Source organism: Strix aluco, chromosome 13, assembly GCF_031877795.1.
Source record: "Strix aluco isolate bStrAlu1 chromosome 13, bStrAlu1.hap1, whole genome shotgun sequence".
Lineage (NCBI taxonomy): Eukaryota > Metazoa > Chordata > Aves > Strigiformes > Strigidae > Strix > Strix aluco.
In genome coordinates, this window is record NC_133943.1 from 3,507,417 (window position 1) to 3,534,452 (window position 27,036).

A 27,036-nucleotide genomic window follows, 5' to 3' on the forward strand; every position below is an offset into this window, starting at 1 on the left:
CCTTGTCATAATTCCTCTTTTTCCCTGGATTTTGAGATCCATCCACCAGTTTATTCTCCTGGTAGTACATACCAGGCTGATTTTTGTCTGGTACTAAAACATATGTTTTATAAAACTCTGTTACAGAAATTATTTATCTGTCAGATTTGGAGGCACTGTGAAACACAGTTAAGTCTCTCTGAACCATGTAGACTCACAGCAATAATATTACCTCCTTTAATTCCTTATTATCCCAATAATCTGTTCACGAAGTGGCTTTTTCCCTTTGGAAATCACTATCAGAGTGAATTTGTGCTTTGGGGCAACCTGAAGTTGCGTTACAAAGTCTGTTCTTGGCCAGTAAAGACTGAGGATACCCTTTTTCCACACTCGCACATCTCCCCGTGCCCCCACTGCCCCTGTCCCCACCTGTAGCACCGTCACTCGCGGTGATGGTGACCTGCAGCAGCAGGATGAAAAGCTGTTCTTTTTTGGTGTAAACTTCAAGAAGTGGAGTTGACAAATGCCTGGGCTCAATTTACAACCACCAGCACTGGGGATCCTTATCAGCACTGCCCGCTTGCCTTCTGGAGGGACGTCAGAGCAGCCAGATCTAGACTTAATTACATTGCCTCGTTAAAAATAGTGACACAGCCCTGCGTTAGCGCCCAAGGCAGTTGTCTGCCACTCCCTGTGCGAGTTATCGGGACGTTAAAAACTGTCTAGTTTTAGTAGTAGCTGTTTAATACAGTCGTGAGTTATGGCTAAAGTGGGAAGTATTTTATCATTGTCATTATGTGATACAGCTTATCATTTGGCTCTCGCCCAAGTATGGAAGAGAAATATTTATGAACACTTGGGCTTCTCTGCATGCTGTGCTATCGCAGCAGGTCAGGGAGCTCCATGGGTGACCCAGGTCCTTTAGTTCTCACTCTCTTGGCCGTAGACTTGTCCTTGCCTCCTTTAGATTTATTGTCTTTTAGATTTATTGCCCTTTAGATTTATCATCCTTTATGGTTCCTCTCTTCTGATGTATATTCATGACTATTGGTTTCCCCCTTTTTACCTTTCCATAGTTATTTTCACTTCCCCTTTAGGCTGTGTTGGGTGTGTAACCGGTGTGGCCATCTTTCTCAATCATGGGGTTGTGGCTTTTCAGCCCTCAGCTACCTCAGAGGTTTTTTCCACATGGCATTTCTTACTTCTCATGAGTTGTCGTGGGTCTGGTAGCTGTTCAGAAACAGCCAGGAGACGACCAGTGGTGGGGGCTCTGATGGAGCAGCCTGGTTGCCCACCCGTGACCTGGAGCTGGGTGGATGCTTGGCATGACACACAGCATGTTTTTATACTTAGCTTTTAATTAAAACTCAGGACATAATGATCCAGCATGAGTATCCAGGTGAAAATAGGAAAGGTAGCAAGGAAGGAAGAACTTAACCTCGCTGTCTGTGACTGCGGCGCTGCTTTACGTCTGCTGTTTATTAGGATGCCCAGGTGTGGTGGTGATAAGCCAGGGGTAGTGAAAAATGTGGGAGTGAAGGAGGCGGTCTGGAAGGAGGGTACTCTTCCTGGGCTTCTGGGACTAACCCTCCTCCCTCGTGTCCGTGCAGGCGTGCTACGGCATCCTGAAGGTCCCCATCGGGAGCTGGCTGTGCCGGACCTGCGCCCTCGGTGTCCAGCCAAAGTGTCTACTGTGCCCCAAGAGAGGGGGAGCGCTGAAGCCCACCCGGAGCGGGACGAAATGGGTCCACGTTAGCTGTGCCTTATGGATACCTGAAGTAAGATGTTTTCCAACCTCCTCTTGACACGCGGGTGGGCACAGGTGGTTTCCAGGTCTCAGCCCGGGATGTTCATTAATGGTCTAAATAGCAGGTCCAGCTTGGCTCATCAAGCCGTGCTGAGGTCAGAGCTGTGATGCTGTGTGTTTAATTAGCAGCCAAGGGGCACCTTGTTAAGGGAAGACACAGAGGTGGGGTGCAAGGGCACAGAGGTGGGGGGCAAGACCTCTGAGCAGGGTAAAGCTAATTTCATGTGCCCATCTGAGATACACGGCAGCATCCAAATGAAGAATTAGTTCAGAGGAAGCACTGACGTGAATTTTTCCTTCCATTTCATCTAGATTTGTTTCTGGGTTTTGAGGTTTGGGTTTTTCTTTTCAAATTACAAGTGACACTGGAAAATAACAAATAAAATAAAAATAAAAAATCCGTCCCTCATTCAGACTGCCACAGACATGCCCCTGTAGGAGATTTGGGATGGTAGCCAGTATTTACAACTTGTCTTCTATTTCGTGGCCAGGTTAGCATTGGATGTCCTGAAAAAATGGAACCCATTACGAAGATCTCACATATCCCAGCAAGCAGATGGGCTTTGTCCTGCAGCCTCTGCAAAGAGTGCACTGGGACATGTATTCAGGTAGGTCACCTGGCACCAAAGAAACTTAGACCTCCGGGGTTGTGCCTGTAATAGCCACAAGAGATTCTCGAGATGTTGGTGGACGTGATCTGGCCGAGGCTTATTCCTGCTCTGAGTAAACCTAATGAGAGGGAGCACGAGCACCCATCAGACATCATCAGATGTTGTTTGCAATCATTTAATGTATTGACTGCTAGGAATCTAGATTAACTTTCTTTGCATAACACAGTGATGTTGCTGTAGTGACACTAATTACCGGGACTGCAAATGACCTTGGTTTGAAATCAGGAACCTCCAGCAGAAAGGCTTGGCAAAGCTGCCAGAAAAGGGAGATACTCGTGAGATACATAGGCCAAGTATTTCGGAAACCAGTGGGGGTCAGCTGGGAAGCCTTTCTCTTGGGGGGATATCAGGGAACCCCAGGATTAGGTAGTCCTCACTAGACTGCCGGCTTGCAAAATAGAGTATTTACCACATGTTACATTCCCACATTTTCTCCTGTTTTGCCACACCTAAGCAAACCACTGCAGACATCTGATCGCCTGCTCTCCCTGCAACAGCAGCATGCTAAAAAGGAGGTGAAATGTTCTCATTTCCAACCGAAAGCAGGACGCTCTGGGCTTTGCTATTACAAAAGTGGGATGGAGCTTCCTGGGCCATGATCTCTCGGGGAGCAAAGAGCAGAAGCTCCCACCCAAAATGCAGCACGCTTGGTGTGAGAGCATTTGGGGAGCCCTGCTGCAGTGATCCCCCTGCTCTCCCCTGCTCAGCCAGTGTAATGTCCTGGTGGTCCCTGGGGATGGGCTGGGGGTTCTGCTGCTCCACGGTGCCAGTGCCTGTTGCTTTTGTTGGCAGACCTGTCATGGAAGCAGTCTTGGCATGCAGGGAGGGATTAAGCTTTGAAAATTAGCATTAAGCTTTGAAAAATTGGGAGAAAGTTTGGGATGTGTAGCAATCCTGACTGCTCAGCTCCTGTAGAGTAGGAGCTGCACCTGGGAGGTCGGCGTACGCAGCAGTGACTCCTGGGGACCAGAAGAGCTGGCTGGTTGCAGAAGGGCAATAGGAATAGGAGGTCTGCAGGCTGTGCTGCGTTTGTGCCACCGCTTTGGGTTTAATACTTTAAAGGGAGCTATTTAAAAGCAATCCCCTTAGCTTGAAATGAAATCTCACAATACTTCTTTAAATCTCTAGCGTTGACTCACTTCTTTTTTGATGGCTCTGGGTGGATCTGCTTATTCACCCTGCCAGATGGAGATACTGTGTCATAACGGCAACTGCTTTCAAAGAACGGAAGGGCAGGGAAGGAGGCAAACAGGCTTGGCAGCATCAAAAAGACTTCAGCTTCTCTCAGGCTTCATCCTCTTAGCGCTGGCATGGCATGGGAGCTGTGAGATCCCGGGGACTGAATGGATTTGCATTAAAGGTCACCTGAGATGGAACAGGAGCTTTATTGTCTCATGTGCCGGCAACTCACGGTTTATAAGTCTTCGTGAGATTGTTACCAGAGCGTTTGTTGAGGCCACCCTGGCACACTTGGGATGGTTTTGCTTCAAGGAGAAGAGGGAGAAGGGTAAAAAAAGCAGGCAGTGCCTTTATCTAAGGATTTATGGGGTGAATCAACAAGTTCACCCATAGATAAATAAACACGCTCCGTAGTCACCAGCGGTACAGAGCTCTGTTTTGAAAGCTGATGTTTATGGAGCATATTTTTGATTAGTGCCTGTTTATACAGGTGTAATCTAACTACCTTTGTCAGCGTTTCAGGTTTATGACCCAGCTCTGAAAGGAGGAGGTTGTTTTCTGTTAAAGCACTGAGCTTTTATTCTTGGCAGTGGGAATCAGGTGCTGCAGGTGGGGCAGGGCAGGGGAAGGAGGCGTCTTGCTTCCAGGAGGGGCTTTTCCAAGTGGCTGGTTGGAACTGGGCTTCACCAAAAAAGGGAGGCAAAATCTGGAAGGCAAGCTGGAGGAGCAGAAGACTGTCATCCCAGAGGGGCACAGGGATGCTCAGAGGCAGCACCACAGCTTAAAAAACTCCCACCTCGACCACATTTACAGAGAGGAGTGTGAGACATTTTTGCATGACGCCTCTGTGCATCGAGATGTTTTTCCCCATCCGAATTCCAAGAAGGGAAACAAACCCAGGGAAGCCTGAGGAAGGGCTCCCTGCTGCTCTCCATGCCTCTGACCTTGCTGCTCGCACGGAATGCCTTCCCTTGCTTTCTGGTACAGAGCTGTGAACCCAGTGTTGCTCAGCATGGCCACGGTCGACCCAGAGCTCCCGGACACTGGGCAGGGATGCAGCTCTGGAGGCGCCCGTTCCCCAGCTCCTGTTAAGGGGAAATCATGACTTCATGGTGGTTCGTGTGGTCAGACATCAGGAGATGCCAAAGAGAGCTCAGTATCCAGCAGGAATTTTCTCATTTGCATTGCTGAGATGGAAAAGAGAGTGCCAGGAGCCAGGCTCCAGTGCAGCCCAAGTCCTGACCATGCTTGCTTGGGACCCAGCTCCCCCCTCACCCACTCACTCCTCGCTTGTCAGAGCAACTGGAAGAGCTCACCAAGGCCTTTCAACGCAGCACAAAATGCCAGACTCTCTGTTAGTTGCTGGCAGGCTTCTCCAAAGGGCACATTTTTTTGCTGTCATCATCTTCCAGCTTTCTTTTTGTTGTTGTTTTTTGGAGAAAGCCCTCAGAAGTGTCCTCCACCACTCACTTGTTCATTGTCACTCCTCTGCCCGCTGCTTCCTGCTCCCCTTGAGCTGCTTGTGCCACTGGTCCCCATCCACTGGTATAACTGGTATGGTGGTTCCTGGAGCTGTTGTTTGATTGTTCCCTGAAAACATACAGCATGGCAGCGGGCGAAGAGCAGCGTGTGTGCACCGTGCAGCCCCCACACCATCCTCTACCTCAGCCCCTCATCCTCCGAGGATGTCTGCGATGCTGAAACTGCCTATTTCAGCTGGGAAACGCTACCAGGATCCAGACCATCTGTGGTCATTAAAAATCACATGGTGGTTTTTGTAAGGATGCAGAAGTGTTGTGGCTGATGGCTTGGCCGGAGTTCAGCACCGGTAATTAATTTTTCCTTCCTGAGTCCCCCTCGCAGGTCTGTCGGAGGAGCCACTTCCTTCCCCTCCGGCCCCAAACTGCAGCGGAGCACCACTATAAGCTGGTAGACTTGTGCCTGAATTTCCTTGGCGAATAAAATCATCCCTCTATTTCTTCCCAGTAAGAGTGGTCAGAGGCCTAATTAACTGCCCATGTTAATCTCTGGTGTTCACCCTCTCTCTCAAAATTGTGTTTGGGTATGGATTTGCCTGGATAAGCAAGTACGCTGAAATCCTTGAATGAGAGGTGCTGTAAGATAACAAAGCGTGATCGATAACGAAACAGACTTAGGAACTGCGCCAGGCTTTTGAGCCTGGTTTATTCTGTGTGGCAGATCCCTCCCTCCCACAAAGAGCGGCTTCGTTCCAGCGCCATTCTGGGATGGATCAATATGTTTTTATTGTCAGTTTATGCAAGGTCCTTGGGTAGCCGTGGCCGACCAGGTACCTTTCTTTGTTGCCCTGTCAGCCGAGCTGCCTAATTATTTTCTATTTGCATTTTGGGCACAGTTTCTGACAAGTGCTGCTTGCCATCTGTCGGAGGAGAGATCCAGGACGGCTGTCATTCCATTTGCTTTATTCCTAAGGTGGAGTGATGGTCGTTCCTGTTAGCAGGACGTTGTCCTGGCAGAAGCTGCAGCCGTGTTGCTAATACTGTTATTAGCACTGGTGGCAGAAACAGGAGGGAGGGGACATTCCTGTGTGACTTTCCTTAGCTCACACAGTTCACTGATGGCGGCGAGTTCACAGCGTCCACTTTCTCTGCTGTGGATATTTACGTGCGTAACAGCACAAAAGGTTGCTGTAGTTTGAAGCAGTCTCAGCTGTTATGCCAAAATAGCCAGGATGGAGTACGTCAGCAGTGTCAGTACATCAGGAGTACATCAGGAGTACGTCAGGAGTACGTCAGGAGTACGTCAGGAGTACATCAGGAGTACGTCAAGAGTACGTCAGGAGTACGTCAGGAGTACGTCAGGAGTACGTCAGGAGTACGTCAGGAGTACGTCAGGAGTACGTCAGGAGCTCCGTGGTTCCATGCAGTACCATTATTATCGTGGCTACCAGAGAAGAAAGCTCAATTACAGGAATTTCCATCTGGCAAAGGCCTCCAACCTGAAAGTGCCGTTGAAGTGAGGATGGGGGGCTCCGTCAAGTGGCATCGCATCTCCTTCTTGTATCGGCTGCAGGAGCGAGCGCCAGCGCTTTGAAAGCCGGTGTGTGATACACTGACCGCACTGAATAAATCTGGAAGCTGCAAGTCAGGCTGGGCTCCCTCTGTCCCTCCCTCATTACCAAAAATAAATGCTTGAGAATGGAGCTGGTGCTTCAGCCGCGTGGGAGGCTGTGACAGGGCTCATCCCACAGGCAGGGCAGTGGGTGCACCGGGCTGGCACAGGGAGCGCCGATGGGTCCCACACGGTGCCAGGCTCCATGCAAGCACTGGCGGCATCGCAGAGGGAGCTGATTTTTGTAAGCTCTCAGCTATTTTCACGAGCAATTTCAGGATGAAATTAGGACCAAATGGCCCTGTTTAAACAGGGTAAGTGGGGGGTAGGAGCACATAATCCACTTGCATTTGGTACCTGCAGGAGTTAGCACCCAGCATCGCTGCCCGGAGTCGTGCTGGTAGGGCTCAGGGCTCAGCCACGCCGGGGCTGCATCCAGCTCTTCGCGCGGCTTTCGGAGGCTTTGGAGTGGGGCCTGGAGAGTCCTGGAAGTGGAGGACTTGGACACTGCTTGCCTACGCTTTTCTTGGCCTTGGCAACCACACGAGTCTCTCACTTTCATAAGCACCAGCAGATTCATAAACAGAGTCAAGGGAAAATATCTAAAAGCAGCAATGTCAAAAGTTCACACGCCGGGTGACCGAGCAGGAATTCAGGGCTGATGGGATGAAGATAGAAAGCCATAACATTTCTGTTCCTCAACTACTACCAGAATTTTTATTTTCATTTTTTTTTTCTTGTCGAGAATTAAAGTGCAGCAAAGCCCCAGTAAAACTCTACAGCATCCCAAATGGTTTGTCATCAACATCCAGGAAATTTCACATGCCTCCGCCTGGTCCTTCAGGCCACAACTGCATCTTCATCCCCTGCAAGAACAATTCATCTATAAACGCTGAAATATGGTGCCTGCAGTAACAGCCCACTTAAAATGTCTCATTATTGCAGTTTAACTGGTCATTAGCAGCTGGAGTAGACTGATTTCTTATGGGTTATGGTTGAAATAATTACTTGACACTCTGAGCCATTAAAAACCAGTTAATGAATAGAGGGGGAGAAGGTGCTGATGTGGACACGGGCACAGCACTGGCTGGAGGAGTTCCTCTGTGGGAAACCAGGCTAAGGTTTGTTGCCTGTGGGGTCCAAAGCAATTTAAGCATGAGGCAAATTAGGGAAATTGTTGAAAAATTAATCTGATACAAGTTTGACAACCGTCTAACCACTGTACTAGTTCTAAAAAGTTCATTTCATGATGTTTTGCTCTGTATATGCTGAGTTGCTTTTTTTTTTTTCTTTTTTAATGGAGTTAATTAGAGGCTGTGTAATTTCCAGAGGAGAAAGGTATCGTGCTCCAGGATTGTTGGCTGCTTCTGAGATACCACGTTCACTCATAAACCTTGACATGTTCTGTGCACTTTCAATAAAAATTGCATGTTAGCTTTTGATGTGGTAACAGAGTGGAGTAGTTTAAGGGTGAAATACGGATGAAAAATTCTCCATCAGGAGAAATCCACTGACAGTCTTTGAGCATCCCGTTGACCCGCGCTGTTGTCTGTGGCTGTTGACATGTCTCATTGGAAAAACCATTGGAAGCCCCTGTTTGTGGTAGGTGAAAGATGAGCAGGGCCCGTCACAGAGAAGGATTAAAGCAGATAAGGTGGGAAGGTGCTTGCTGGTATCTAGTGCACACTGGGTTTCTTCTGCTTGGGTTTATGGTGTCTGGCTCTTGGGTGTGAAAGACTTGGGCAATACAGGTGTTCTTCCATGAGGAGTACCTGTGTGGAGCATCCATCACTTCACGGTAGGTGTTGTCACTCAGATGGGTGTCACTGGGTTTGTCCTAAGCACTTGTGGTCCCATTGTGTTGGTAAACATCCCCCTCACCGAAGGTGCTTTGCTCTGGCTGTAAGCCCTGTCCTTCTCCCCGCAGTGCTCCATGCCCGCCTGCGTCACCGCGTTCCACGTCACCTGCGCCTTCGACCACAACCTCGACATGCGGACTATTCTAGCGGACAACGACGAAGTGAAGTTCAAGTCTTTCTGCCTTGAGCACAGCACCGGTGCCACCAAGTTGCCCGAGGAGGCACGGACAGAGCCTGACCAAGCCCAGCTGGACTTGGAGAAGGTCACGCTGCGGAAGCAGAAGCTCCAGCAGCTGGAGGAGGACTTCTATGAACTTGTGAAGCCTTCGGAGGTGGCGGAGAACCTTGACTTAAGCGAATCGCTGGTGGATTTTGTCTACCAGTACTGGAAGCTGAAGAGGAAAGCAAATTCCAACAAACCGCTGCTGACACCAAAAACAGATGAGGTGGACAACTTGGCCCAGCAAGAGCAGGACGTTCTCTACCGACGCTTAAAGCTCTTCATGCACCTCAGGCAAGACCTGGAGAGGGTGAGTACAGCTTTTCCTTCAATGGTGTATCCATATGCTCCATCAGGGCTGCTTCAGTGTGTGCTGGTGCCTACAGACAGCACAAGCCCTGTTCCCCCTTGACTCAGTTTGACTCCCCTAGCAGTTGTGTCCTGTCATCTAGAGTGTTATTCAGAATAACGGTGCTCAGCGTGCGTGTATCACTGCCAAAACACTGACACTGATGGAATAAGTTAGTGGCAGTCTCAGCTGGGGGTTCAGAAGAGCAAATATCTGCGGGGAGGGGTGCCTCAGCAGGGCTGGGTGGATGGGATGCTGCAGCTTATCTCCACTGTATCTTAATAGTCTCAAACCACAAAATTATCCTGTGCTGCCCCTCAGATGCTTTCCAGCAGCAAGGCACAGGAACAGTTTGTTATTTACTTAACATTGAAGATCAAAAGCGGGTGAATGTCAGGAGTGAGCAGCAGGGCCAGTGGGACTGGGCAGTCCCTGCCCTGCCGCAGCCGAAAGTGGGTCGGCTGCTGGGGGAGCTGCCGGAGAAAGCAGAGCCGTGCTGGAGGATGCAGCCGGAGGATGCAGGTGCCCGCAGCTCCCCGCGGTGTGGGGCATCCTTACACAGGGGAAGGAGCAGCCGCCTCCACAGCAGGCTTTTGGGGAGAGCAAGCATCGGTGCAGCAGCAGGACCCCCCCGGCACCGTGCTGCCTGCCTGCGGGTTTGGCTGTCATGGCTGCACGGAGGGAAGGAGCAGGCAGGAGCAGGGATGGGGCAGAGGCAGGCTGGAGAGAGGAGAAGGGGTGATGGGAGGCGAGAAGCAGGGAGGGGAGGAAGCACAGGGGATGAAGCACAGCACCTGGAGTGAGATGGCAGAGAGCGGCCAGGGGAGGGGACAGGTGCAGTAGTGCCACTGCTGAGGATGGGCATGGGCACAGCATCGGGGAGCAGTGGGCTGGGGACAGACAAGGCAGGGCTGCCAAGTCTGGCAGGCAAGGGCCAAGCTCCCTTTCCTCCTGTGCTTAAAACCCAAGTCCTGCCTGCTCCCCCCTCTCCTGCTCCTGCCAGAGGGGTGAGTCCATGGTCCCTGCTTGGGTGGCCTCCTGACAGCCCACCCGGGGTGCAGAGCCATGGAAAGGCTCAGGGCATCACTGGGAGCAGGCAAGGAAGGAGGAAAGCAGGAAAATGGCATTGCTTTGAGCCAGTGTAGGTGGTGCCTTGAGCAGGAGGGGGCTGCAGGGGCCACGCTGCTCCCTGAGGGGGCGAAGGTGGCGGTGATGCTGCCCCTGCAGCAATGCTGACCCAGTGTATCCCTGGACCCTCTTTTCAAGCTGCTGTGGGTCTGCAGCATAATTCAACCCATGGGGAGAAAAGGCGGTTGTGGGTGAGCAGCGTGTTCATGTCCAGGTGGGGGTTCAGCTCTGGACCAGCCAGCCCTGGTCCCTTGCTGCACCCACCTCCCCGAGTGGGTCTCAGAGCCTGAGAGCCTTCTCCTGTGTAAAAGCAATTGGATTTCAAGTCTCTTTTTGGTGGCTCTGTCAGCCTTCAACCCTGCGTACATCATTGCCATCGCTCTGCCAGTTTGTCCCTCCTTTGCTCCTGCCTTTACTGCATCATTTCCGTCTCTGTGTTGGGCAGGACTGGTGTCACCGTTAATGGGTCTCCAGCACCAGGCTATAGGCAACAGGCTGCAGCTGCTGGATCTGAGGGCAACAAGTTCAACTCACTTTTTCCCCTCATCTGCTTCTCTATATTGTAAATCTAAACCAGGCTGCTCTACCTCTCTCTGCTTCCACTTGCTCCCGGCTTCACTTTCCTGGCTGCAGTGAACCACTGCACACCTCTGGGTACGGCGCTTTGCTCCAGGAGCTGCCTAATTCAAAGATGTGCTATGGCAGCTCCTCTTTGATTTCTTTCTGTCAAAACTACACGTTTTACCAGATTTCTCATTTTCCAGAGTTGCCTCCGGGCTCCGTGGGGTCATTCCCCATCGGCGTTGAGCCTCTGCTTAGCAGCTCCCTGCCAGGTTTCACTGCCTGGCCCTGGAAGAGCTGTTTGTTTGCTTTGCTTCCGAGAGGGGGAACAATAAACACTGGCTGGATCAAAGTTCAATGCTCAGATGGGTGATACAGGTTTAAATCCGATCACTGCCAGTGCATCCCAGGTCTGTCTGTCAGCATCACTCACAGCCACCCCGTTTCACTTGCAAATAGTGAGGCGTCACATCAAACAGGGGTTGGAGAAGGACAGCCTGGAGGGGTGGCTTTCAGAGGGTGTCCATGGGGTATCACATTCCATTTTAGTGTTTTCAGCAATTAATCTGGCAGAAACAGTTGTGATTTGGGGGCTGATAATGGTATCTGGATCCAGGAGTTGGGGAGGCAGAAGAAGCAGTGGGTCAGATGATGCAGGGACAGCCAGGGTGAGAGCGTTTCCCTCTGCCATCTCTTAACCACTGTCCTTTCTGCACTTCAGCATCACCAAATTAAAGCTATTGCCTGGGAACCCTAATACAGTTCCCCCATTTTCTTTTTAGCCTTTTTTAACCCTCTTTGCCTTTTTTTTTTTAAGCTTTTTCCAAAGGCTGGTTGTTTAAATCAGCTTTAACAAAAAGCTATAGTTTCCAGGCTTTCATACCAGCATCTAAGCTTGGCTTGGGGAAGCAGCACTGGGTAGTGTTTAGCTGTGTAAGTGTGTGTAAATACCAGCAGTCTGTAACAGAGCACAAGTAATGTTTTCTTCCAGGAATATCAAATCATAGAGAAGAGATACCACCAAACACTTTGAGATGCAGGTTGCCAGAGGCAGTTGTTTTCCTCATAAAGAAATTTCAGTTTGATGTTTTCTCCAATCCAGAACAAAAAAAGAGAACATAGAAAAATAGACAGCATATAGCTCACTGCTTTATATTTACGGCTAGGGGATTCAATTAAAAAAAAAGAGGAGCTTTTTCTCCCATATTCCTAAGTGTTTCCAAATTGTCCTTAGGTAATATCAGTGCCATTAGGGGATGGCTGCGGTTGCCCTGCTGCCTTCCCAGCCTTTGGTGGCAGAGATTAGGTAAGCGTGGGATGACATCCTGGCTTGCTTTGTCACTGGGAGAGGGACAAAGGCTCCTGACCCTGTAGGGACAGTCCCCCAAGCCTGGAAACACCCCAGCCTTCCTCTGCAGAGGGGTTTGAGGATGAGGAGGGGGAGAGATCAGAGACATCAAGGTCACACATGAGTGTGGACATACCCACGCACGTTACTGCCTGTGCCTTCATTCAGACCACCTCCTCCTTACCTTATTACAGTCAGTTTTGCTCTTTCAGAGCATCAGGAAGCTGAGTAGATGCTGTCAGATCCTGTTAGCTGCCATTAGCATTTTCTGCTTCACAGCCGAAACTCTCTGTTTCCTCCAAAAGCTGTGATGCTTTCTGCAGCCATGGTGACAGAGCCCGGCCCTCCAGCCACCCGTACGTGGGGCTGGCAAAAAGCGTGGCACTGAAATTCATCACAAGGCAAATGCCAGCGGGTATCACACGGCAGCTCTGTCGTCTCGGGCTGCTGGGGGTGTTTTATCAGCAACCCTGTGTGACGAGCAGGGTTTAACCACTGCTGCGCTAGCTCACGAGAGCATTTACGTCTTGTGCTTTACTGTTTGCGTTGAGGGCTTCCTGCCTGGTTCATTAAATTTCTTGAACTGGGACAAAACGCATCAGCGATTTGTAGGTAGATGTGGAGCAAGTGTGAGTAACCATATAGAGGGGCCAGATTTGGGGTAGGGGAGCTGCGCTGGCTGCTGACCTGGACCAGCATCACCTGGATATTTTACTGTATTTTCTGTGCTCTGTCCTGGCATTTGATGTAGGGCAACAGGCAGCTTTGTATGGCTCTGACGTACAGCAGATTGGTAACCTCGTACTCGCAGCTCCATCCCAGCTGTGCCCCTTCCCTGCACTGGCTGTGGGAAGAGGGTCTCTCTCTCCCTGCAAAAGGAGCAATTTATGAATGAGAACTGGTGTAGTGACCCGGGGCACCAAGGTACTTCTTAGCATTTGGCATTTTTTGGGGCAGGTTTTTATGTCAGGTGTGAACAGGGCACATGGGGATTGCAGCTGCTGGGCCAAGGGCTCAGCACGATGCTCGGATGCTTGGGGCTCTGAGTGTCTGCTGGGCCTTTGCAAAACTATATTATAATGCTCCTTCTACAGCATCTTCCCTTCCAAGACTTTCCAGATCCTTTAGAGACATTAACTTCTTCATATAGGTCTGTGAAAATTAACAGGAGATTAAAACAGCCTGTGTCCCCGCACCATTGCCGTACCTGTGTAAGATCACAGAATAATTTACCTGTTTCTCGTGGCTCTACTCGCATTTTGTGGGTCTTGGTCACTTTGTGCGCTGATGTGTATCAACAGCAGAGTTAAAGCATGTGCTGCAACAAGTACTGGAAGTTAATCCTGAATAATTGGAGCAGATTAGCAGCGTGCTTGGCCCCATTTGACTCCCTGCGTGCTGTGTTATTTGGGCTGAATTTGTGCCGTTGAAAGCACTGATGCTGAAGGGCAAACCCTGCCTGTGAATTCAGGCCTTTGATGGGAGAAGTTAAAGATTTAACTTGTTTATTCTTTGTGTTCAGAAGAAGAGAGGGGAGAAAGACTCCCCTACATGCAGCGTCCGCTTGTGTGGGGAGGATTTGGACCCGGGGCTGCCCCAGCCCCCTGGGCAGGACAGTCCCAGCTCGCTGTTGCCCAGAGCACTGGGAGCAGTGGTGGCCAGGTTGTCCCTCGTGCCGGGGCAGAGGCTGGTGGAGCCCTGGTTGGGGTCTCCAAGGTGGCTGCTCTGGTTTGGGGTGGGTGCCCCAGGCACGTCAACAGGTATCTGCAAGACTTTGCAGGGAGACCTGGTGCTACAAGAGAGACATGCTGTTGGGGTAAGCAAAGATGTATCTCTGGAGATATCGTGCTTCCGTACGGCTTTTGTGTGCCCAGTGCATGCCTGGAGAAGCCGGCCAGCCCTCCTTGTCCCTGCCGTGGGGTCCTGGCTGTTGGAGTCAGATCAGAGACATTTAGGCTTTGAATCATTCACTGCATGTTTTTTCCCATATATATTACACAGTTTGGCTCAAGAGCCCTCACCTCTAGTCCTGGCTCATCCAAAGAGCCCTGGTAGGAGTTTTGGTGCAGTGCAGATGACGGTGAGATGAACCAGGACCGAATCCCGGGGAGCGGGGATTTCCCTGGGCAGCAGAAGCAGCAACACAGCTTGAGGGGACCCACTTGGACCCTGCCTAAACCAGACACTGTTTCATGTGTTTCTGTAGGTTAGAAATCTCTGTTACATGGTGACGAGACGGGAGAAAATGAAACACACCATTTGTAAACTCCAGGAGCAGATCTTCCATCTCCAGATGAAGCTTATTGAGAAAGATCTTTACCCAGGTCAGTACCGCTTACCAGAGCTTGTTCTTGCAGACGCTGTCCCTGCCATCCTCTGAAGCCAAAGACTGGTGCCCAAGCCTCAGCCCCCCACCTCAATGACACCAGAGCTGCCCCCTGTGGTATTATTTAAGCACAATTCATATGTTGACTCTTTGCCCGTCTCCAGTTTTGTTCAGAAACACACAATAAAGCCATACCCTGGGTGACCGGAGTGTTGGAGCTCCTTGTTTCCACAGATCCCTCTCAATTCTCCTCTTCACAGGAATTGGTCAGAAAGACCAAGCGTTTGGTTAGGTGGTAAAGCTAAGGCAGTGTTTGGGTGACTTTCATGGAGATGGAGCTGTCTGGGAAGAGATGGCAAATCCTGGGCATGGGGCTGCTGATATTGGGGCTGATCCACGGCAGCTGGCTCCCTGGCACAAGTCAGCAGCCCTTGCTTTGGACTCTTTGCAGATGCCTTTGGCTCTGTCAAGAATCAAAGGTTAAGCTGCTGATGGGATGTCTGTTGCTCCTAGAGACCAGTTCCTTTAGCTCTGGTCAACTGCAGTTCTCTGCTCCACATACCTATTAGTGGAGAACATCACGCTACTGCATGCAAAGCCTCTGGCAACTTCTATTAAGGAACTGAAATAAAGTTGGTTTCCTTCTGTCCTAATTTTTTTTTTTCCTTTTGCACAAGCGGTGCCGGAGCCCACAGCTCCTGCTCCCTCCTCCTTCCCGTTCAGTTGCAGGGCAGACCAAACCCCATGGCTGCAGAACAGTTTTTCCAGCAGCAGCATCTGGTGTTTTGGCAGGCTCTTCCAACAGTTGTTGTGTTTGTGGCTTTGGAGTTGCGTTTGAAGCCATCACATGGTTGGGGTTTCTTCAGGAACCGTCTGGGCTGAGCTTTCCTTGACAAAAGTTTCCTTTGACTGAAGTTTTGGAGGCTGAGAAATGCATATGTTGAGATGTTTGTGACTCGGAGCCTGTGCAAATTCCTCTCGATGGCCAGAGCCAGGTGGCAATGCAGGGCAGGGATGGCCAAGACCCCAAGGTGTGCTCTGGGGTGAGGTGGGTCCTGTAAATCTTGGTCCCCATGACAGAGATCAGTGACACTCACTGTTGTTCCATACGTCCTCGCTGAACCAGTGATACTGGACACCAGCCTGGGCACCCACAGAATGGTGTTCCCAGCTGTTCCCACCAAACAGAGACCCTGCGTTTCACATCCCAAGAGCCATTCCCTGGCACCCAGGAAACTGGTGCTGGGTGGTGGTCCCAGCAGCGATGCTGTTGGCTGGGTGGCGAGGTGGGAGATCCAGCTTGGGAATAACGGTTGGGTAAAAGATGAGAGCAACAAACTCAGATCCTGAAGGCAGATGCCATGCGGTGTTGCTGCTGGGTTCTGCAGGTTTTGGGGGGGATCACAGGGGACCTCATGATGCTCTTCAGTTCAGCTGGGCCAACCCAGCTGAGCATTTGCAGCTCTCAGAAGGAGACGGGCACGGGGCAGTTTGCCAGGAAGGCTTTTTGAGCTCACCTCCCTCATAAACAGGGTGTTAGATGGCTGGAAATGCCCTTGGGGACCTGTGTTCCCCAAAATGTCTTGGGGAGTCCGACCTCCAGTGCATGCCTGACCCTCTCTCTCATGCAGCGATGGGGTGGGAGTTGGCAGCTCCTCCCAGGGAGGGCTGGGGCTGGGGTGGGTGGGCCAGGACCCTCCCCGGCAGGGTGTGGGTGCTGACCAGTGATGGGGGGGCTGTGTCGGGGCTTTGCTGCTCGCGTTTCGGGGCTGTCTGCGCTGCCGATTGCCAGCGCTGTGCAATTGCCCTTCCTGAAAATGTTACATGTGTATTCGGGGGGAAAAGCACGACTGCCATCGCTGTGATGTTTGTTCTGCCTAAAGGTGAGTGATCAGAGACAAACCCGCGGTGAGAGGATGACTGGCGTGTGGGCTGCAGGATTGCTTCATATGTTTGGATGCAGATGTTCTTCTTTCCTGCCCCAAATGGTTGGCGTTTGCCAATTCGTTTTCTGCTCTGAACCGACAGAGCTGAGCTGCTCATCTCTCCCAGGATGGGCTTTTTGGTTGAGACTGATGCTGCCTCTGGCACCCAGCCCTCACAAGTCACTGCTGTCAGGGAAAGTGCCCGGCCCTGGGAATTTGGTCCTGGGATCTCCAGGTGGTTTGGGCATCTGGGTCCTTCCCATGCCAGGGGAACATTAGGGACCTGAGTGATTTTTGGCATCGGTGCATAGGGTCTCCCGAGCTTGGGAGGAGTTCCCTTGCCAGGACGTAGCACCAGGCCCTAAGTTGCAATCCCAAATGTGGGAAGAGAGGGTGGCCCGGTTAGCTGTGACAGTCCCAGTGCGGGCAGGGGCACAGCACTGGGCTGTACCTCCTCCCCGGTGCCACACGTCCTCACGCTGATCGCCAGGTCCTGCCCGACAGCAGGAGCAGGCGCTGAGGCCAGCAGCAGCATGGCACGGAGGGTGTAAAGGAGATCAGAGGAGGGCTCAGCCTCCAGCCGCCCTTCCTACGTAGCCGTGCCCATGCCTGGCATCGCACAGCGGAGCCGCAGAAGGCAGTTTGGTGCTTAATTTCTGCTTCAGCTCCTAACTGTCCCATCCCTGTCCCATCCCGAACACGCACCATGTCGACCCCGATCCTGCCAGGTGCTCCCAGCACCCACGTGTTTGCTAAGCCTCCTCCATGCCAGTTGATGATACTCGGAGCTAAAGAGACTTGGCACCCAGTGGGACCAAAGCTATGGATGACTCACTGCTGCATTTTCCATCATTACAAAGTGCTGACTGGTTTGAAAACGGGGGCATGGTTCCTGTAGCATCCCCTCCGCACAGCTCCCGTCCGAGCTGCTCTGCACACCTGGGGTTTCTTGGAGGAAAGAAGAAGTCTCCATTGTTTTGCCTGTGGATGAGGCCAGTTTTTAACTGCTGTTACAGTAGTCATCGATCAAAATCTGTTGGGGTCATTCCAAAGATGGTTTTGGCACAAAGGTTTTTTTGGACTGGCTCCCACATAAAACTCAAAACGGGGTTTATTTTTCCCTGCTGACAAATGATTATTTAAGCAGGAGATTTTTAATAAAATTAATGAGAACTGCCCGTGTAAAATGAACCCACCTCTCTCCCCTGTATTTTTCTTGCATGGAGTGGAAAGCACACACTGTCTGGCTTTGAAACATGGCTACTGTTTTGACAGGTTCCTCTTCAAAAAGTACTGCTCGGGTTTCTCTTTAGCCCCATTGTGCTGTCTAAACAAAGTTAGATTTTTATTTTGTAAGTGAAGTGAAAAATGTGTCTGCCTTTCTCCAGTTACTTGGCAGGAATGTAGCAAATACCAATTTTGCTTTTGCTTTTCTTTCTTTCAGTGAGTCCTTTGGTCAGGAGGGGTTCCTGGCTTGGCAACCCCAGGACTGTAAATCCTCTGTTAATCCAGACTCAGGCAGGTGCAATGCGAATTCCCTCCCCTGCTCTCCCAGTACATTTCCACTGCTGCAGCAAGGAGAGAGCAGAGGTTTTTCCCTCTGACCCATCCAGTCCATAGCCTCTCTGCTGAGGCTGTTTGCAGGTCTGCTGCTGGCTGACACAATAAACCAATTTGTTTCTTAAAATCACTGCTCTGGTAGCTGCACAGCTTGTGCAGGTTCAACCTATGGGCCAAACTCTGAAAAACTGCATCTCTTGCCTCCACTTCCATCAGCCACCCACATTTCAGTTGAAGGGCAATATCCTTCCCCCTCTGAAAACTAATAGAAATTTTAGCATGGACTTCTGTGGGAGAATGACCTGACAGAGTAAGTAAAAACTGTTGAAGTATTTTGCTTGGCAATACAAGCTGTATTTTTATAGGGTATTTATCCTGTTTACCCAAGAGGAATAAATCCAGTAGGAGTTCAAAGCCATTTAGGAAATACTGATTTTAAGCTGAATGTCTGCATAGCTAAGAGTTATATCCCTGGCTTTCCATAGGCAATGCCGGTCATCTTTCCTACCCCATTTATTTACGCTCAATACAGTGCTTAAGTTTTACAGCTCTGGGTTTTTTTCACTCCCTCACAGTATGAGTGTGAGCAGTTACTATCACTGAAAGGTCAAATCAAATCAGAGTCTGCTTTAAACCGCTGCCAGTACCCTTGCTGTCAGATGGCTTTGCAGCTGAATCCCTCTGGGAGATGCTCGTGTCCGTGATGGGTGACACACTGCTGGGTTTGGAGGTCCCCATGCCTCCCGGAAGGTGTCTGAGGGTTCAGGGTTACTCCCTTCTGCTCCCACAGGTCCTCACCCCAAAGCCACAGTCCAGGGGGGCATGTTGGTGGCTGTAGGGTCTCCAGTGAGGCACCTGCCTTCAGCAGGACTGCTCCTGCAGCCCCATTAAGTTCATGGCCAAGGCCCAAACCTCTTTTTTATATAACCTACGGGATTCAGGTTTTCTTAAGATGTAGAGACTTTAGCCTGCACTTGACCAAAAGGTGGCTTCTGTTCTCCCTTTGGCTTGGAGTAGTTTGCAGGTCTGATCCAGGTCTCCGCTACAGGGGTGTGCCCCAGGGGAACTTGCTCACCGCAGCATCCCTGATGCCTCGTCTCACATGGAGTTTTCCTTTTTTTCTAAAAAATGCCAGAACAAACTGGGAAGAAGACAAAGGGTAAGAAAAATGACCCAAGAAGGAAAGGAAGAGATGGTAGAAAAAATAGTCCCGAGAAGAAAGAGAAAAGGAAATCAGTCAACGAAACTGTATTGGGACAACTGGGTAAGTCTGATTTTATGGGCGCAGAGTTGACCCGTGCCACTGGAGGCTCCCAGTTTCAGGGAGCAGGGTTAAGAGTCCCAGGCCCTGATCCCTCCTGCACGTACACGGTGGAGTTACACCCCAGGCTGTGGGAGCCTCTTCCATCTCTCCTTTGTGGGCATCAGCCCGACTTACTGAGGTCCTACGGGAGAGATCACATCAGAGACGTGGTCCCTGGTGGAGCACGGGGTGTAAAATTCCCCCCACTGCTTGCACCCAGATTGGGAGAATGTGTTACAAAACCTGCGATGTGCTGCTGAAGCACAGTTTTGCTTTCTGGTGATAAAATCAGACTTACCCACCCTGCGGTAGGACTTAAGCCCTCGTATCTTCTGTGCTGTGAATTCAGCACATGGGCTATGCATTGTCATGGCAGATACTGTCCAGGACTGTGTGGTTGAGCTGGTTGTGCCGGCGGTCTGGGAGCTTCCAGGAGGCAGGCACAAAGCGTGCCCGGGCTCTTGAATTTGCTCAGGGGGCAAGGAGATGCAGGCTGGCTCTGCGGATGCTTCACCCATCCCCAGCTCTTCCCCATCAGCTACAACTCAGCAGCAGACGGGACTGGGGGGGGAAGTAAAAAAAAGCAGTACAAAAAGGTCTTTTTTGACAAGGTGCTGGATAACTGCATATGGTTTTTAGACGGATTTGGGTTTTTGTTCAACAACTTCTGACGCTGTCACTTCTGCCAACACGTGAGGCAGGAGGTGATGAGTTCACTTGTTCTCAGCTGCCCTGTGGATGCACAGGGGGTGCAGTGGTCCCATGGGGCTTTCGGACAGTCTGGGGTTGTTAGAAAACCTTCCTGGGAGTACAGAGAGTTTCTCTGGGAGATCTGGGGGTCTGGGCCACCCTGCCTTGCTCTGCTTTGCCCGTGGCTTGCCCCGAGCTCTGCTGCTTTCTGTTCATCTTAAAGCTGCTGGGTTTTAGGCAGGAGCCCCTTTGGAAACGGAGCTTTTGCAACTCATCCTGTCTGCACTGTTCTCTGCTAAAGAAACTTTGGATTTTCTGGAGCAAATTCCATCAAATGATGGAGGGCTGGGGCATCTCCACTGCTGCGAGCCAGGGAAACCAGGCAGCTGACCTAAAGCTTCACCAGGGTCTTGTAACCTGCTGGATTTTAAGGGCTTGAAGCATCCCTTGGGGCTGCAGTCATCACAGAAGGGCTGGGGGAAGGCGAGCTTGGCAGCGCCCTTGCCAGCAAGACCTTGGGCTGTTGGGTGCCTGGGTACCACGTGATGCCCTAAGTTCATCCCTGCTTCTGCTTCTCCCTCCCTGCATCGGGGGTACCAGAGTGGGAGGGCTGTCTTCTCCAAAAGGACCTACCAGGAGGTGCAAGACGGCCACCGTGACAGTGTCACCTCCAAGGGGGGATCCGACCTGACCGACGTCCCCAGTGCAGCCCTGGCCTTGCGCACGGTGTTTTGTTTGTCCCCACTGTGGTGGTCGCTCAGTGTGGAGGTGTGGGGTCACGTCTCGCTGCTCACAGGGGAGGGTGATGCCAAGATGTCATCGAGACCGGCCGATGCTGTGGGCGTGTCACCCTGCCCGTGCCACTGTTCTTTCCCTCTTTTGTTGCTAGACTGGCTGCTTTGAAAGGAAAGCCCTTACCTGAAACCAAAAATCAAACCTAATTTTTCCTCCATTCCTAAAACCAGCTCTGATGTTGAACCCATAGGTCGCTGTTTCTGGGATCAAAACTGCAGGTGCTTGTGCAGGTGCACGCCTTTCCTGTTGCTCATTAGACCCAGCCCAGCCTCTCAGAGAGAAATATTAGCAAGCTTTTCAGCTTTTTCCATTCCAGCCTATCATCTCTGCTCCTCCTCTTCAGTTTTCACGCCTCTCGAGTATTCAGAGATGTTCTCAGACCTGCCTCCCGCCCTCCCTGCTTTGCACACAGATGTAGCACCGGTCCCATCACCCCACTGACCGCCTGGCTCGGGTGATCTCTGGGCTTCTGGCAGCACGTGGTGGCCCGGCGGCAGCTTCTCCCTGGGGAGCTTGTCACCCCTCACCGGGACACAAGTCCTGCTCTGGTAGCTGTCACCAAATTTTTAGGCTTACACCTGGGTTGTTTGTCTGCTGCCTTTGCACGGGAATGTATTTTCCACTCGTGCTGAGGTGGGTTGGGACTTGGCATCTTCGCTGCAGAAAGATGCTCAGTTTAGATGTGAGGTTTGTGGAGCGTTGGATGTGGGGAACCACTCGGGTTGTTGTGCTGTGACCTCAGTGAACCCCAAATTCAGCATTAGTGCTGGAGTAGACCCTCTTCTGTGTCCTGATGTGGTGTGTTATGATTGACTTTTTGAGCATTTTTCTGGTGCCGGGGAGTTTGTCTGAAGTTGGTGGTGGTGTCAAAGGGCAGCGTGGCTGTTCCTGGCTTCTGAGGCAACCTTCCACTTTTGTTTTTTCCAGGCTTGTCGACCTCCTTCCCCATCGATGGGACCTTCTTCAACAGCTGGTTGGCACAGTCGGTCCAGATCACCGCCGAGAACATGGCGATGAGCGAGTGGTCCCTCAACAACGCCCACCACGAGGACAGCACCCCCGGCCTCTCCGAGGAGCTCCTCCAGGACGAGGAGACCTTGCTGAGCTTCATGATGGACCATTCCCTCAGGTCCCCGTTCAAACAGAGCGAGGCCACAAAGAAAGTGAAAAGCAAAACGAGAACGAACACTAAGAAAAAGCTGCCCAGGAGCAGCCCCCCCGCCGTGGGTGGGAGCCACCCAGAGAGCTCGGAGCCCTGGACTAACAACGCCAGCGACTTGTCGGATGACGCCACTAAGCCCTTGGCTTCGGATTCCAGACCCAGCAAGTCGGAGAAAGGAGCAGCGAAGCTTCCCACCGACCGCAAAGGGACGGGCGAGGCGAAAAAGGCGGCCAAGAAGGGCTCTCTCCCGAAAACCGGCGAGCCTCACCCCCCGGCCGGGGCAAGGGGCTGCATCAGTAAGGAGGAGGAGGAGGAGGAGGAGACGCCGCGCTGCGCTCAGCCGGAGCCCAGCCCCGCGGCCAAAGTGCCTGACTCCATAGGTAGCCCCAAAACCGTCGTGCGGTTCAAATTACCAAAGGAGAGCCGAGGGACTCGGAGGTCGCAGCCCCCCAAGCCCGACGGCGCCGGCGGAGCTCCCTTGCGTCGTTTCGACGCCGAGACGGACGGCTACTTCTCCGACGCAGAGATGAGCGACTCGGACGGGGAGTCCCGCGGTGGCAGGGCGCAGCGGGGCCAGCTGGATGCAGCCAGCGAGGACATCGTCAGGATGAGCATCCTGGCATCCTAACTCCTCCCAACCACGCTGGCTCGACGAGGCCTCAACCCAGTTACAACTGCCATGTCCAGTTTCTGCCTGGTATCATAGCAAGGGGAGTTTTTAATATGTGTATATAGTTGGAAATTCGGCACTGTTGTCTTTCTCTTCTCTATACGCCTGAGATACAGCTTCAGCTTCACCAACATCGATGACCGTGACAGTAGTGGTCCCTCCCCGGCTCCCTGCCAGCCCCCACTTCCCGGGAACGCGAGCCGGCGCCCGGCGGGACCGATGCCGAGGGTGCCGAGAGGGCGGAGTGTGCCGGTACTTGTGCTTCCTGCAGGGATGACAGTTTAAATAATGGGCATTATTTGAAGAGGGGTGGATTTCTGCCTGGGACGGTTGCCCCTGGAGCAGGGAGCGAGCGGAGGGTACGGTAGCGGCCAGCTGCGGGAGGGGAAATACCCGCCGGTGTGCGCGTATACGAGGAAGCAAAATAAGCGATACTAAAATAAATAATGACTAAAGCACAAAAAGCTTGTCGGAGGAAAGCGCTTGGGGTGGAAGAGAGCAATGTTACATTTCTATTTTTAGAAAAAAAACCAAACTCGGTCATTATTTTTCCCCTCACCTTTCCATCTGGTTGGGATCCATCCAGAGGCCAGGATGCAAAATTTCTCCCCATCCCTGCCCTGTGGGTCAACCCCATTGAGGTCGTTAGAAAAAAACTGAAGTGATTTTCTCAGGTGAATTGATCAGCTGTTAGCAAGCTGGAAAATGGAAATGTGGGGTAGGATGGAGGAGAAAAGCATCCTTTAAAAACACCGTGGGGAGTCGGAGTTGGTTTAACCCGGGAGGTTGAGTGAAGTTTTTCTGCCCATGCTTCTCTCCGATGGCTGCCATGGTCCCACCGTGCCGGGGTGGCACGTTTGAAATCCCCTTTGCACAACGAAATGCTTGGCCCCGAGGCCAAACGTACCGTCACCGGGGGGAGATGGAAACGCTTCCCTTCACCATTTTGTTTTCCTACTAAACGCTACAATGGAAATGGTGAATTTATTCCTCCCCATCCTTTTTTTTTTTTTTATTCCTTAAGTCCTGGTTACAAGCTGTTGACTCGTGGGAGGGTGATTCACAGAAGCTGACATTATAAATATTACAATAATTTAATGCATAAAATGTCCCCAATAAGCCTTAAATGTTGTTTAAAAGCCCATGTTACCTACAAGTCAGGCGAATTTCCATGTTTGCACTTAATTGCACCATTACTTCGGTTTTGGCTTCAAAGGTCACAGTTAAGTCGTGCTACGTGTTTTATTGGAGTGACCCCAGTGTGAGCTCAGGGAACAAAAAAAAAAGGAATTCACTGAAACTTTTGTTGTTGTTGTTTTTTAAAAATAAAAAATGTTTAAAAAAAAAAAACTAAAAAAAAAACCAAACCTGGGACACTTCTGCAACCGGTTAAACCCATCACTAAACAAAAAAACCTTGCAATTGTCAAACCAATCAGTCAAATAATTTTGTGGATGCCAAAGAATATTTTGACAGTCAAGCAGCACAGCCAGAAACCGGAAACTTGTCATTACAAAAAAAATTGGAAGTTATTTAGCAACAAAGGACTAAAGACACACTCATAACACACTGCTGCGGCGTTAGGTTCCAAGCTTGCTCCGAGGGATGCTGCTGCTCCGAGACCGCATCCTGCCGTTTTGATTTCCGATGCTTTTTGCTCATTTCACTGTGAGCTTTCTTTTGAAACTCTGAGACTCCTTCAATTGATGTTTTAGAGTAGATCATCTTTATCAGCCTTCCAAAGTCCTTATTATTGATAAAATTGCAGCAAAGATAAGCGATGACAGCCTAGCTCATCCCAGGCATGGCGAGCGGCGGGGGCGTCGGGTCGGATGCTGAGCGCCTGCACCCAGCCCTGGCTAAGCCCAACACTAACCCGGCTGAGACTGACCATGCCTGGGGAGGAATCTTCCTCAGATGGGAAAAATGTTACACAAGTTAGCAGGAAAAAAAAAAACAAACCACACAACAGAAAATCAACAAAACGGGAACTACCTTTGTTATAAATTAGCATAATCCATTGAGGTTGGAAATGAAAATCTGCTCATTAATTAAGGCTCAGTATGTTCAGATAATGTTAAATACAGTAAATAGGACTTAGTTTATCAGGCTTGCTAGCTTTAGCTACAGTATCCTAGTATAAGAGTCATAACAATAATCAATATGCTGCCTTTTAATGAATCTTGCTTCCGTGTGCTTCACTCAATTATGGTTAAAAAAAAAAAAAGCAATCCACAAATTTCACTGTACACAGCTCCATTCATCAGCTTCTGCACTACTTGTCTTCTCAGTACAGGAAAGCAAAGAGGGGGAGACTTTAAAGAACAACCAACCCAGCACCGCCAGCACCAGGCAATAAAACAGTTTGAAACACTCCCAAAACATCGAGAGACGGCGGTTCGGTGGGGAAGGCTAAAGGGGGCTGGTGGGGCATGTCAAAACCGGGGAGGAGAAGGGGGTGGGGGGAAGAGAGAGGAGAAGAGGGGCTCTCATGAGGGACTGAGCGAGGGCTGGACTGCAGCAGGACGGCTGCAGCCCCCCTGGTGCATCCCCTGCCCGGTGCATCCTCACCACCGCCTCAGAGCAGGGGAGCCTGGCGTTCAGGAGAGAAAATGCACAAGGAAAATATTTTTGATGTTACTGTAAATGTATTTTGAAATGAATAGAAAGAAAAAAAAATAAAAGGGTTTATTTTAGTAGAGAAATGTTGTCTTTTAAGATGTATAAACTGCAGGAATCGACATTTGCACTGTAAGAGCACCCGTTTCCTTGGAGAAGCAGCAGCCCTTGTAGGTGAGATGAGGATGCAAACAGCATCATGCCCTGACCGTGGAGCACAGCCCCAACACCAACCCCAGCCCCAATGGCTGCAGGAGTTTCCCGAGGACAGCTCCGATTCCACACGCCCATTTTCCCCCACACCCGATTTTAATTTTAATTTAATTTTTTTTTTTTTTTCTTGCACCTATTTTATGGGGTTTGGATGCCTGCTGTCCCACGGAGCTTGCCCCAAGGCGGGGTGCAGAACAGAGCCGGGAGGTGAGGGTGGGATGCGGGAGCAGCTGCTGCTGCAGGACAGGGCGTGAGGTTTGGTTGTTCTTTAAGGAAATCCCCCCGCAGTTTGCGCCATTCCACATCCAAAACAGACCCACTTCACATCAGTTACAGGAAACGATATGAATGTCACAGGAGGAGAAACCCTTCTGTTTTCTTTGTTTCAAAGAACGTGATGTGCCATTTGTTAATATAAAAGAGAAATATTGAAAATATATTGAAAAGAGCAATTTTAAATTATTTTTGGCTTATGTTGCAATATTTATTTTCTTGTATTAGAAATTCCTTTGTAGAGAAAAAATGTATTTTTCATTAATGCAAAAACCTATTTCTCCTTTTTGTACATTTTCCATGTTAGTTAATCCTTAAAGCAATATAATGTTATCAAACTCGTTCTGTGTGAGACTGTATTATGCATGCTATTTGTGTTGCCTTGGAATAGCTCTGTCTGCCATTATTTTCATCCTGTTTAGATACAGTGTATGCTTTAATACACATTGGGACCATGGCCCATTGCTTATGAAAAAAACCCTTTGCATTCCTCAATGTGTTGGCAAATGCAGTCAATAAAGCAGTGTTTTCTGTGTACCTCCGTGTCGGCGTAGTGAGCAAGGGCACACAGAGCAAAGTCACCCGGGGACCAGAGGGCCCGTCGGAGCATCCCAGGGGATGCAGCTCTGTGCCTGGGGATGCGGAGCTGCTCCGGCCCTGCTGATGCAGCCACTGTCTGCCCGCGAATAGCAAATTTCCAAATTGTGTTTCCATTTACATTTCCGTTGCCAGACCTCAGCGAGCCCTCGGGGAGCTTGGCTGGAGACTTTTGAAGCTTGACTGGAGACTTTTGTGAGTGCTGGAGGGGAGACCCCAAGCAAGAGGGTGCTCACAAAGTCCCCTGTGCCTCAAAGTTTCTGGAATTCAAGGAAACCACCTTTCTCGTGGAGATTTAAATCTTGTTTTGCAGACTTGGAGCAAAACACACAGGTGAAGCCCCACTGCGAGCCAGGAGGTTCAGAGGAGCAGCCTCTTGCAGCAGGCGAGGAAACACACATATTTGCTGTTCACAAGAGTGAAAAACTGTGAAAACCAAACTACTACAGCAATACGTTGCTGTAAGATGCTGCAAATACTCGAGCTGGGCGGTGGGGCTGGGTGCCAGGATCCCCCCCGTGAGTGGGAGACAGGTGGCCACGTCATCGGGGCGGGCAGTTAGTCATCAAGGAATGGCTGGCCAGTGGCTCTTTTACCTTTTTAGCATTTCCTGTAAAATTGACCAAGTGGCCAAGCTGCTGAAGGAAAATGAGATATTTAATAGACATACTTTGTTCAATTTATTACCAAAAAGTGATTAATTGGGGAAGTC

The 27,036-nt window shown here is 50.6% G+C and overlaps 1 protein-coding gene across 4 annotated transcripts in view; it reads left to right on the top strand.

Moving 5' to 3' along the window:
• Positions 1-26,264, top strand: part of JADE2 (jade family PHD finger 2) — an 83,544-nt gene extending 57,280 nt beyond the window's left edge. For 3 of the 4 annotated variants that reach the window (XM_074838577.1, XM_074838579.1, XM_074838578.1), the window contains exons 7-12: positions 1,590-1,757; positions 2,278-2,394; positions 8,654-9,115; positions 14,398-14,515; positions 19,138-19,266; positions 21,718-26,264. In XM_074838577.1, the coding sequence (XP_074694678.1) occupies positions 1,590-1,757; positions 2,278-2,394; positions 8,654-9,115; positions 14,398-14,515; positions 19,138-19,266; positions 21,718-22,580 (1,857 nt within the window). In that variant the 3' untranslated portion in view covers positions 22,581-26,264. The remainder of the gene's footprint in view (positions 1-1,589; positions 1,758-2,277; positions 2,395-8,653; positions 9,116-14,397; positions 14,516-19,137; positions 19,267-21,717) is intronic. The other variant, XM_074838580.1, reaches the window with a different exon arrangement.
• The last annotated feature ends 772 nt before the right edge of the window (positions 26,265-27,036 follow it).